The 13,561-nt window shown below is 36.3% G+C and overlaps 1 protein-coding gene across 1 annotated transcript in view; it reads right to left on the reverse strand.

The window, feature by feature from the left end:
• Positions 1-5,027: 5,027 nt before the first annotated feature.
• ADCY1 (adenylate cyclase 1) overlaps positions 5,028-13,561 on the reverse strand; it is a 155,519-nt gene continuing 146,985 nt past the window's right edge. Inside the window, exons 18-20 of the mRNA XM_032183180.1 lie at positions 11,065-11,179; positions 8,694-8,818; positions 5,028-7,788 (exon numbers count right to left, since the gene is read on the reverse strand). Coding sequence (XP_032039071.1) covers positions 7,450-7,788; positions 8,694-8,818; positions 11,065-11,179 — 579 coding nt within the window. The 3' untranslated portion in view covers positions 5,028-7,449. The remainder of the gene's footprint in view (positions 7,789-8,693; positions 8,819-11,064; positions 11,180-13,561) is intronic.

The following is a 13,561-nucleotide window of genomic DNA, read 5'->3' on the forward strand; positions in this document are numbered from 1 at the left end:
TAACAGAGGTCATAATTGACAGGTCTGGGATCAAAGTAGCAGATCAGGCACTTAAACAGTAAGACACAATAGTGTACAGAATCTTGGTAATTAAAATACTCTTCAGCCTTGCCCGCAATGAGGACTGTTAAACTAGGAAATGTGGCAGTGCAGATACATGCTGTAGGTAAGTGTACTGAATATATATAATCAGCACGTTGTGCAAGCGTGTTCTGAAGAGGAGGGCAGCCAGATTTTTCAAAGGAGCTCCAAGCTATCTGGCCAGATATCCTGCAAAACTCAGCTCAGTGTGTACACTGAGCTTTCTAGAAAATCTTTTCTTTATTTAACTTGGACCCACATATACCTGTCTATGGCCTTCATTTATGAAGACTTGGATCACTCCTTGCACTGGCATAGCTGTGCTGGTAGTAAACCAAAGTAGGAAAGAAAGTAATAAAAAAGGTTCACAGTGATGCACAGCACTGTTTGTTCCTGCAGTCTTATGCTGGTGTGACATGTCTGATGCCACAATAGACATAAAACAGGGAATCCCAGTATAAAGAAGCAGATCCTCTAGCATGTAGTAAGGCACAAGTAAAAACTAGTCCCTTCAGCACATTGGCTATGGATATTAACCAATGCTAATTCAGATTTCAAAGTGCTTCCTCATGATCAGAAAATAGGCATAAAAGGTAACAACCAACTATTTCTAATGATTTTGTCTGGAATTTTTAAAGCAGTTCAGCAAGAGATCTTGAATAATTTTGTGAATGTGAACAGACACCTGCTAACTCTTTGTTGTTTTTTTTTTTTTTTTTTCTTTCCCTCTTTATGCCCTTGAATTTGTCAGATTACAGATCGCCCCAGGCGGCCCAAGCAGTTTGACATTTTGAAGCATAATTAAAGAGTGATAGGCAGGCCCCACCTAACCTTTACTTGTTTTTCTATTTATTTAGATTTACTTATTTATTCATTATTTAATTTTGCTCAGAAGTGAGTGGCCTGAAAACTCTGTGAGAGATGGCATTAAGAAGAATGAAGAAGAATAAATAAATAAATAAATAAATAAATAAATAAATAAATAAAAGCCTATATGGAGTTATGGAAAAAGCCAATCATAAACAGGGTTGGGGTAGAGAAGCAGAGTCCAGATTGTCATTAGTCACAACCGTTATGCTACACTGAGATGTAAAATCCACTGAATTTGAGATGAGTTAGTTTATGACTGTTAGAAACCCTTAACTGCTGTATGAAGCCAATCATCAATACAAGGTAGTTGTTCTTACATACAAACTGGGATATGATAATCTGGAATGAGATAATCTACAATCTGATGACAGAATTGCTTGCAGGAAGTGTACTGCCTAGTTAATCCCACAATCACTTGATTAATCAAACAAACCAACAGATTCCTAAGTCCTATTATAAAACTAGCTGTAAAATACAAGAAGTCCTTGTTAATCCATAATAGAAAGTATTCAGAGTCCATCCCCCTTTTCCTCTGCCACCAACCTCAGTGTTATGCTCCTACAATACTCCTGATTTATCATACAGCACTTTTGTAAGTAATTCAAGTAGTTCCTAATTGTAGTATCATGAATATAAAAACTTTAAAAATGGTGCATGCCAAATATTTCCAAAATTTAAAGTTTGGTTTAGCAGCAATATGGAAAAATCATTTAAGAGGACTGGTTACTGATTTATTGATCTTATGCTACTACCAGACAGGGGGCTCAAACTGTGAGCCAGGCTGTAATATATAAGTGGTGCATGGCTTCAGTAGGAGCAGGAGTTGCATCAGCACAGGAGAACACAGGCAGCTCAAAGCCAGAATACCTGGTGAACCTTCTCCTAATAGTTCTGTTCAACAGTTTATGCTTAGCAATAGAAGGTTTTTAGAAAATGGCTAAAAACATTTTTAACAAAAATAAGGCAACAAAATGAATTTATATATATACATACATATATATACATATGTATGTATCTAGTAAAATAATCTATTCACATTGTGTACTTTCCACATACAATAACTTAATACCACATTAGAAATTTATTCTGGGTAACATCAATGGGCCAGTTCACCCCCTTTACCTTCCATAGTGTTGCACCTGCATACAGCAATAATGTATATGACACTTGGTCCTGCATGATGACAATACTACATCAAATGCAGTATCACAGAGTACCCACTGAATGTCAGATATTACATCATTATGAACTAGAATATCTGCTTGGTGTTTGTATTACAGTAAGTAGAGTTTATTGCTTCTAATGACCAGAAGGTACCTCATAAAAACAGCATAGATGTTGATAACACATTTCATATACTGTATTATGGAACTTGGAACACTGAGGTTGGCAGATCACAATCATTAAATTATTTTTCTTCTTATTTTGCTGTTTGCATTTAGATTTTGCTTTGCTGAACACACATGCAACTAGTGGATTTAACTTTGTGCCAGAAGTGATATGTAAAAAATATTTAGTAAAACATACTGTTTTGTACTTTTTAAATTTTTTTTTTTTTTTTTTTTTTACTGAAGTCAGGCATGAGTGGCATGCAGTATATTGCAAGGAAAACCAAAAGGACATCAATTTCCAAAGGATTTATAGTCTCCATGCACATGTAAAATGTCTGTTACAAAAATTTGTTAAAAGTGTGCCTTTTTGCCTCTTTTTATACAAGTGTACATGCAATTACCTGTCAAAGCTAAAACTATTTACAAAATTTCACACAATACATCTTTTAAAGTGAATAGTACATGAAAGGCCAATGTTTTCTGTTGTTTTGTAACACTGTACAAGATTAAAAATAAATAAGGCATTATAATACAGGTTTATCACAAATTAAAAAAAATGTTGGTTTTCACTGTAATACAAAACTCTAACTTGAAAGAACATTATGGCTAAATAGTCATCCTGCCTGGGCAGAACACATACAGAATCTGGACTTGCTGATGCAGAGAAAATACTTTGATTCTGCTACAAGCAGGTATTTATTCAACACATGAAAATGATTCTAGCTAGTTACTATTGTATTTGGATTTCTCAAAGCACTGAAATGGCACAGGTCATATACTGTTTCCTTTCAAACAGTGGCTCCCAAGAACTTTCTTTTGCCTTACAGACAAATTATGGGCAAAAATATGAAAGAGACTTTTATAATCTACTCTGTTACAGTGCTGTAAAATAGTGACGTCGGTTCAATACCAGAGTGAGACATCACTGTAACCCAAAGCAAAACTTGGCCTACAGAAGTTCAACTCCTGACCTTTGTAATCATGCTAAATCCCTGGTGATTTCTGCAGGCCTTGTGGGCCCATAAGTGATGCAGATTCAGCCCTGTGAGCTGAAGCTTTTTACTCTCAGTCTCACCTAGAGAAAGCAATGGATAATTTGTATGTGTTTTAGTGAAAACAAGAGCGCAACTAGTTACATTTAGAAGCATCTACAAATAACAATGCATTTTACAGGCTGGATAAAACAGGTTTCTACTCAATGTGAATGGAAAATGTTTGGAAATATCTAGCCAGGAATTCATCTGAATGCTAATTTGTAATCTCAGCAGAGAATAGTAATTAAAAAATCATTTAAAGATAAAGGTAGCACAGGAACACTTTGAAATTAGCTCCCAAAACAGTGAAGTAAGTTTGAACATCTCTGATACTTATTTCCTTATATAAAGAACAAAACTTTAACTATTACTATTATCTTAAAGAGAAAACGTGCAAACTGATGTGAAAAATTGTGCTTACTATTGACACACATTAACATGCCAAAATGGCATCACATTGTTGTAGGGCTCATATCTGTTAATTATTTCAAGCTAAGAGCTGCAGAAGTGCAGGATGCTATTCTACCTACAATACACCATGTCACTACCCTCAGTTAAAAGTTAGGGACTTTTGGGTACTGTGCAGCAGAACTGACTCCTTGCTGGGGCTACAGCAAGGTCACCTAGTCAACAGTTTCAAAACTTGACCAGGAAATTAATAAATGCAAGATAGGAAATGCAATTGCACCTGTTAAAGTAAGTCCAAATCAAATCCCTCAGAACTGTTTGTAAAGATATTAGAGTTGGCCACATGTGATCTTCAGCCAATAAAAGAAGTTACGACAGACTTCTCTAATTTGGCAGAAAATATCCATTTGTGGGGTTATCAGAAATCTTACTACTAGATAAGAACAGAGACATTATAGCTATCATTTAAAGCTGTTATACAAGATCTGAAATAAAACAAATGTACACAAGAAAAGGAAAAGGGGGAAAATTATATGAACAAAAAAAAAGGGAAAGCATAAAGGTAAGAGCACAGCTTCATTATATCATGATTTAAATGGATGTTTGGACTCCCCTGCTGGAATGTCTGATTAATACTGCCTATCGTTTTCATATGGCTTTTTACTCATTTGTGAATTGGCTGAACTTTTTTCATGAGTAGTAGGAAAAAATACAGTTTTTCCCATTAAAAGAAAGATAAATCAATAACAACCACAACAAAAACATTAATGTTAGGATGAGGAGAAAGTCTGGAAACTGACTTCAAATACACCATCACTGATAGCTTAAGATAGCACACACAAACTGGACTAGCTGTAGTGCCAAAAAGACATCCTGGTGCACTCACCTTGCTCCAGAGGCAAAAGGATCCCACAGGTAGCTAGCCAATGGAGAGCACCTATCTGGTCCTTTCCATTCGACATGAAAAATATTCTTACAAAAGACACTTGCCTCATTCATTTGTTGGAGAAGAGGATCAGGCTTAAAAAACCTTTGCCCAAGGTAATGGAGAACCTTTGCTACAAGATCTTCTTTGCTACGTGATTTTCCACTGACATTACTCCATGAATAGGCTGGAAAAGAGTCTGGGAATAAGAACAGTCCCCAGAATATCAGCACAGGGAGCAATTCATTTCTGCTCACTGTTAATTTAATGACAAAAGAAACAATGGCAATATGATTATATTTTGGACCTGTTTAAAAAAAAAAAAAAAAAAAAAGTAAGATATAAATACTTCCATTTTAAGGTTTGAAAGTGGATCAATGTTTATATTTGGTCTATTTGGTTATGTACTACACTATGATCTGAAGCGGCTTTGTAGTAACAGGACATGTGAAAAAAAGTTTCATTACTATCAGTGAAATTGTATCAAGTCCACTGCTACAAATATTGTGTGGCTTGGTCTCTTTGGGAGTGAAACTGAGTGATTAATGCTATTGGACGCAATAGTTTCCATTTAGGTTAAATATGTCACTTAATTGCATTGTGATTTAATTCTTATAAACCTATTAGAAAACTTAAAATATGCAGTGCACTTTGCAGGGATACCTTTTACTCAGTTTAATTTTGTAAATATTTATTCTTTTAAGTTTGTGTTCTCTATGTGTATTTATTTAAATGGCTTTGAATGGTGCCAAAACAGAATTATATAATTCTAAAATAATACCTGTGAACTGGATAGCTGTTAGGAATATAAAGAAATGCATTGACTTTTCACAGGTCAGACAGAGTGTATACACCCAACAGTTAGGAAACAATTTACATTTCTTATAGTTGTTTTAATCACAACAGTATTTGTGCTATCTTTGTAATCAAGCACCTAGCTGACAGGATACCAGGTAAAACCTTGCTGAAAACCAGTGGAGTCCCACAGCTACACAGGGAACAGAAACTCCTGCAGATTTTCTTTAACTATTTGTACATGTCTACACAAAATTTGTCCATATGCTGATTGTAGAAGAACCACATTCAGTATCCTCTTTCCACTGAAATCAGTAACAAAATAGGAAATGTGGAATATACTATATATGTTTCCTAATGTACAATCTTGACAACTTCTGCAGTTTGTTTTTTTTTTTTAACTAAAATGAAGCTTTGCATGTTTTTTGACAATTTGAAGCTTTGCTTCTCTTTTGGAAAGCAGTGAGCCTGGTTAGATTGTGCATCCCCATTATGGCAGCTGTTCATGGAGCATGTCACCAGTCATCCACAGCCAGGTAACTCTAGACTACCCCCTCCTACGCAATGTATATCACATCTAGACTGGTGTTTCAAAATGAAACGATTTATGATAGGATGTGGGCTCTATTAAAGGAAAAAGAAGTCACAACATATTCCCTTTTATGCAGGTTAAGAGCAGCCTTCACTTTCATGGTATGTTTACCAGTGTGCTCCTCAGTTAGGCAAAGTTTGACTGTGCTTGTTTCTCAGAATTATAGCTTTCTATAAATGTACAGCTTTGAGGAGTGAGCCTGGATAGAATCAAGATATAAAAAAACAACAACTATGGCATTAATTTAGAAATCAATTAAGACATAAGACCTGGCAAATATACAAATAGCACAAAGCTAGCAACAGCATGTTTGTCTGAAGTACAGGAATATTCTTTGAGCAGCTTAGAAAGGTATAGCTAAGTCCTGGAACCGAGTTACATGACCTATGCTGTTTACAAAAGCCATCCAATTTATAATACCATCCTTCTGCTCTTCGATAAAATCAGCAATATACATAAAGGAATGTTTCTATATTGCTGAAGTGTATTGCTCTATTTGGGGGGTGGCTCCTCTGTCTCACACAGAATCTGATGACCTCTGAGGAATTAGCAACTTTTAAAACTCTAACACCTTTTTTTTTTTTTTTTTTCTCCAATGGATTTTTTTTTCCAATGTAAAAAGAAAACGTATTGCTCTTCTGCCAAAATTAAAGTTCTGTTGTTTATCTATTTTACAACCTAGTGTTATTGTTTGACTTGGAATTTCTTCAAAGTTTTGGAGCATGCAAGTAGAGCTTGAAAAATACATAAGGTTTAGCAATTACCTGAATCTAGCCTTTGTTAATCTGCCACTGACAGTGCAATGAACACTTCTCATTGCTTTAACTCATGCATTGGGAGCACGGTTTTTCTGATTCTTGCTGTAGCCCAAGAGAACCTTCATCTGCCACACACTCCACAATTAAATGCAGCTTTTCTAATCCCAGACCCAACAATGCTGGCTATGACAGAAAGAGAAATCTCTTTGCTATGTCATTGTAGGTGGATGTGTAAATAAATACATATTTTAACGTTTTTCTTTTTTTTTTTTTATATATATATATAACTATATTAATTCTACGTAGGAGTGTTTGTATATGTGCATATATAAATTAAAACATATATATACACACACACTCATAAATAATTGCTTGCACGTTTATCTCATTTTTTTTTTCCATTTACCCATTAAAAATGTCAAGAAAATATTCCTTATTTCCAGAAAATCAGGTTTTGACTTTTCTAACAGAATTGCTAGCCCTTATATATTCCATCCCAAGAGTTCATTACACAGTTCCCAAGTTCTCTTTGGTTGGGTTGTAGTGGTCCTTGGTTAATGCCATGGCCTATATGACCTCTGATCTCTTGGTAAAAATTCAGGGAACCATTGCTTTCCAAGTTCACTGCAAATGGCACAACCAAATCTCCTTTGCTCTACGCCTCCTTCACAGCCGGCACAGAGGGAAGATAATGCAGTGTTTGATTTGTATGAGTGGCAGATGCTTGAACTGCTCCAAGCCCAGCATTTACGGTAAAGCTAGCAACTGAGGACACTGATGGACAGCTGGTACCCAGTTTTGTTTGAATGTTTGATTTTCCATAAGGGTATATTTTCCGCTCTAAGTTTAAAGATCGTGTTTGTGGATTATTTCCATTGGCCTTTCCTTCCAGGAAATAGGTCAACATTTCACCTTTTCCCTTTACACTGACTTTACCCCTGCACACAAATTCATAACTGCACCTCTTTAATATCCGCTGAACTTCTTCTGTAACCTGAAGAGAGGGAAAAGAAGAAACAAAAAAAGAAAAAAATATTAGCTTTTCATTTTTTTTTTCTGTTCATATAAGGTCAATCCTAAAACTGCCAACCCCTCCCTATTTTACTTATCTGTTGTGAAGTACCCATAAGCAGAATGAATTAACATGTACTGCTGCTCTTGGGCTCACTAAAAGCTTTCTTAAGGAATTTAAAATCACTGACCAAACTGGAATCTCAGAAGCAGAAATTCTGGTCTCAAGATGAATAATTACACAGCCAAATTAAGCTCTGTCTGTCAGAAGTATGTAGCCAAATTCTCCACTTTTCTAAGCTGTATCAGTTCTACTGATGGTAAGTTACTCCAAAAGGCCTTTTGATCCCTGGAGACTAAACAGGTATTTTGGATAAAGAGTTCGTTGAGATTTTGAGATGTGCAGCATTGCTTCTAGCCAAGCACTAGTAGAAAAACAATATTCTGCCTGTGTAGCATCTCCAATCCAAAGGATTTGAGGAATTTTTAAAGCCATATAAAATGCAGCAGGATGCAAATGGACACAGATCCCTTCCTTGTAGTCCTTATTCAGGCAAAATTCCTACAGCACACTGGGTGCCCCATGCAGTGTTGGCATTCCTGGGCTTGCCTCCAGCTGAGTGCAATGCAGCAGAGAACCCTGTTTCTTCTGATGGGAAACAATTTATCTGGATTTTATGAAGTAATGAAGCATATCATGGAAAACAACTACATATCTGTTTCCTGATTCATCTGGAGAATTTTGCTTTATTCAGAAAACAAAACAAAACAAACAAACAAAAAACACAAAATCAAGTGAGGCTGCATTTTTAAGGAGTCTTAAAAATGTAAACACATATAAAACAGCAGTTATATAAAGTTTGTAAAATTATCTTAGAATGCAGTCACCTGAATTTTCCCTTGCACTCCAGTACTATCCATCCGGCTGGCAACATTTACAGTGTTTCCCCAGATATCGTACTGTGGTCTTCTGGCTCCAATGACTCCAGCCACTACAGGCCCAACGTTAATACCTAAAATCAGAACAATAATGAGTTTGTTTTTTCAGTTGTTTCAAACACTACAGCATATTATTGAAGGAAAACATAAATCTTATAAAACAGACTTATCACAAGTGTCCTGGAATTCTATTGGTCATAGAACACAATGTATGTTAACACTAACTGGACTTTCGAATTTGGAAGAGTTTTAGATACAAAACAAAGACATATACATAGATATCTAATTGGAAATGCAGTATGATAAACAATATAAAAAATTAGCCCATTTGTTGATTTTATTTTTTTAAATTATTTTTAAGAAAAGAAGAAAAGTAGTGGTACTACACAATTTGTCTGTGGAAATATTCAAGAAAAATTTTTAAAGACCTTTAATTGTTTGCTATGACTTCCACTGTGGCTGTTCATACAAAGCCTTTCTAGTGGGGGATTTTCCAAGCTGAACAGAAATAGTGGCCTTGAAAACACAATGAATGGGGTAAGAGAAGCATGTCATAGTGGTTATCACTACTAGAAAACTCAGGACAACTCAGAACAGGTTGTAAGAAGAAAGTATGTGAAAACAGCTCAAGCATCTTTTTCAGGAAAACACTGGGCTTCCTTCTACATTTCTGACAGATTTTGACACTTGTTTGAAAGAAAAAAATGGGATGTTCTTTTTTCTGAGTGCCCTTTAGGAGCTGTAAATGTGAAATCCTCCATAATGTTCTACGCAAAGTCTTTCCCAGGCAAGTTATACAGCAGAATGGGGTTTAGATATTTGTCTTCTACCCCTTTCTGAACCTGGAAAAAACAGTTGTAACATGGTTCAAAAAGAATTTCAGACTTCTGATTATCAGGATATACAGAAGGTCAAAGATGTATCAGTCTGCTGCTGCCATCCTTGTTGTCTTTGGTCTTTCCTACTATCCTGCTGTTAGCAGCCTCACTTTTCCCCTTGTCTAGCTGGTTTTCATTGGAGAGCAGTGAGACAGGAGGAAGGAAGGGAAGAGAAAATCTTGCTCCTTAAGCAGGCTGGGAAAATGTACTCACAGAGGTAAGGCTTGAAATAGCATATAAAGGATTCCATGGGAAGGACCGTGCTGTGAAGACCAGAGAATTTTATTTGTTGGATTAAACAGCACTTATTCACCAAGACAGGTGTGAAGACTGGCAAAAAAAAAAGTGTAATAACAGCATAAAAAAAAAAAAAAAAGCAAAGGTAGAACTTCTGAAACTGTACACCAAAGCCTAGAATTCTGGAGAAAAGCTCCCCTGTGCACTGAAAAATATCAAGATGCAAGTTGTTTTGATTTATATTTTAATAAAATTAAATCTCTCTCTCTCTATATATATATATATACAAGATATCTACATATTCAAATATGTATAGATCATCTATACATATAGATCTACAATATAGATATACAATAGAATCTCTATTACTGCTATAAATCCTGGACTATAAATGTGGTCAAGTTTCTGTTTCAAAACTTCCATCCATGAAATAAATTAAGAATTTTTGTTCAAACTGTGTCCTGGCAGAAAGGACTGTTGGAGGTGATTTGGAGGGGGAGGTGCTGATCTCTTCTCATTAGTGGGAGAATCAAGTGGGAGAATCATCAAGGGAATGGCATGCAATTGCGTCAGAGGAGGTTCAGATTGCATATTAGGAAAAGAGCCTTCACCAAGAGGTTGGTAGGGCACTGGAACATGCTCCCCAGGGAAGTGGTCAGGGCACCAAGCCTGCTGGAGTTCAAGGAGCATTTGGACAACATTTTCAGACATATGGTTTGATTTTTGGGAGGTACTGTGTGGAGACAAGAGTTGAACTTCGTGATTCTTGTGGATCTCTTCCAACTCAGGATATTTTATGATTTTTATGAAAAGTTCCCACCACACTTTTAATGCCAACAATGTCTATGCAGATGCTGGAGTACCTAACAGTTAAATACAGCTGGAATTAGTTTGCACCTGTTAAGCAATGTAAAGCAATGTAAGCCACAATATTAGATACAGTAATAATATTGTATAAAAATATTAGTGCCGTTTCCTTTTAGGTGCGCATAGACTTAGACACTGGAATTGGACACAGGTCTAATTCTTTAGTACTGATGATGACCATTCATGCTGCTCATCTTCTACATGGATGTGCACATTCTACAAGAAGGCTTCTCAGTTTTATTCAGGAATTCAGGGCAGGCAGTCCTTTCCAGACAGTACAAGGAAAGTTAAAAAACAACAGTGTTCCTCTTGTGTGATAATTGTAGAATGTGACTTACCTACTCGTAGGACAAAGTCGTTGTAAGACTGATAGTTGATTTCATCAAGAACGTCAAACATCTCTATTGCAAAATCTGCCAGTGCACTCAGATGGGAAAAAATTGATTTTTTAGCCTAGAAACAAAATGGTGTTAAACATTAGATTTGTTTGGTACTAAGAAGCAGCTGAAATACCGATATGAAAAGCAATGAAAGGCCCAAGTTGGATGGCTTAGGGAAGGAATTTAACCTATTATGCTGCCCGTGAAAGGAACTTTTGATGGTGATTACAGCATATGCACTATTTTCTCAAATACTGATTCTCCCTTCCCTTCCCTTCCCTTCCCTTCCCTTCCCTTCCCTTCCCTTCCCTTCCCTTCCCTTCCCTTCCCTTCCCTTCCCTTCCCTTCCCTTCCCTTCCCTTCCCTTCCCTTCCCTTCCCTTCCCTTCCCTTCCCTTCCCTTCCCTTCCCTTCCCTTCCCTTCCCTTCCCTTCCCTTCCCTTCCCTTCCCTTCCCTTCCCTTCCCTTCCCTTCCCTCTTTTTTCCTTTTCCACTCCTATCTTTTTCTGATTTCTGGGAAGAATGGAAAGCACAGTTCCCATGGTTAAGTTGTTCTGTTGCTAGAGAGCTGCAGATGTTTGTTGTGAGCATTTCACAGAATATAACCTGGTTTCTTACAAAACTACTTTGCCTGATGATTATTAATAGCTACAGTTCTGCCCTTTTCTCCCTTTGGGGATTTTGCTAGATCCCAGCTCCATGGGTCCATGTTGTTCCCATTGACAAAATTCCTGTTATGTTTAATCCTGCGAGATACAGAACAGCTCTATTTTCTTTCCTTTCCAGGCAAGCTGAAGTGATTTGTTATAAAACATACCTAAATGAACTACAGCAAAAGAACCAGAAAGGATCAAATAAAATAATGAAGTATCAAGATAAAAAGAGAAAAAGGAAAAGGAAAAGGAAAAGGAAAAGGAAAAGGAAAAGGAAAAGGAAAAGGAAAAGGAAAAGGAAAAGGAAAAGGAAAAGGAAAAGGAAAAGGAAAAGGAAAAGGAAAAGGAAAAGGAAAAGGAAGAAAAGGAAAAAGAACCCCCCAAAACAAAACATAAAGAAATACTTTTTACACCTACAGTCTAATTAAACTGTTGAACTCATTTTCAGAGAACATTGTTGATTCCAAAAGTTTAGTTAGATTCAAACATACTTATACAAATTAATGGAAGAAACATTTGCTATGAACTGGTAAATAGATATTATCTGTAGATCTAGAATTTCTTAAACAGCATATCATTAGAAAGTAGAAAACAGAGATTTGCATGTTTGCTCTCTAACTCATACCCTTCCCCCAGTATCTACTGTTGGCTCATTAAAGATAGGTTACCAGGGTGGACCTTTGACCTGACTCAGTATTGTTGCTCTCACGTTGTACTTTAATTTGAATAATAAATATGAATTCTTGAACAGATTTACAAAGTGAAAGTCGGCTAAAGGTAGGATATGGTGAAAGAAATACAGGGTCATTGGCTGTCTAGCTTCAGTACGGTGTTTCACAACATGGCTGTGGTAGCTGGCATGAGATGAGAGGTTACTGGATTTTTGACATGATAGTGAGATTTTATAAATTGAATGTGCCTGAGAAACCTGAGAAACAGGCTGCTATTTGCTTTTCTCAGCTTAATTTGAAAGTGGTCCTCCATGTGTTTGGGAAATTAAAAAAAATAGAGAAAACACAAACAAAAAATGATTAAAATGAAAAACTTGGGCAAGTCCCAGTTTTTTGGAAGGATAGTTTTCTTTACACGTTTCTTGCAATGTCAGCTAGCTCCACTCTTTTCCAGCCTCACAAAGACAAATATAAGAATAAGAATTAAGTTTAAAGATAAAAAGGCTGGTGGCTACACTTCTAACAGAGAGGGTGAAGAATATTGAATGTCTGGAACAAAGAGAAGTCTATGCTTTTATTAAATCTCTAATCTTTACATTCCTTTTCCTTCCAATGTAGTCTTGCCTGATGCATACTTTGATTTCCTGCATTGCCTCTCATGGTTGCAGGAGAGATGACAGGTCACAAATACAGGATTTACTATAGATGGCATATGTGTCTCAAAAGGATTACTGCCACACTCTTTTGAACTTGCACTGAAAACCACAACAAAGTCAGGATCCTAGTAAAATCACAGATGTAATTTACAAGGACTCCACACATGCAGTGAACTTACATTGTGCAGATCTACAAAGAACCTGGTAAGTGTGCTGCCCTGATGATGTAACTAGCAATGAATTATTTATTTAAATAACCGAAGAAAGGTTAATAGAAAGATCGGCATAATCGTCACAGCAAAACCACCCTGACAGAGGCAATGTGAATTTGCTATAGGCACCTGCTGAAGTCAAGCTGCAGAAAAAAAGAAAAAAAAAAAAAAAAAAAAAGTCCTGCAAAATATGGGATTAAAATATTTAACTTTATAAGTGTACTGAGTTCCTATGTGTGTAAGTATTTTCAGTTAAGAGCAGAG

This window comes from Aythya fuligula, chromosome 2, assembly GCF_009819795.1.
Source record: "Aythya fuligula isolate bAytFul2 chromosome 2, bAytFul2.pri, whole genome shotgun sequence".
In the NCBI taxonomy this organism is placed as follows: domain Eukaryota; kingdom Metazoa; phylum Chordata; class Aves; order Anseriformes; family Anatidae; genus Aythya; species Aythya fuligula.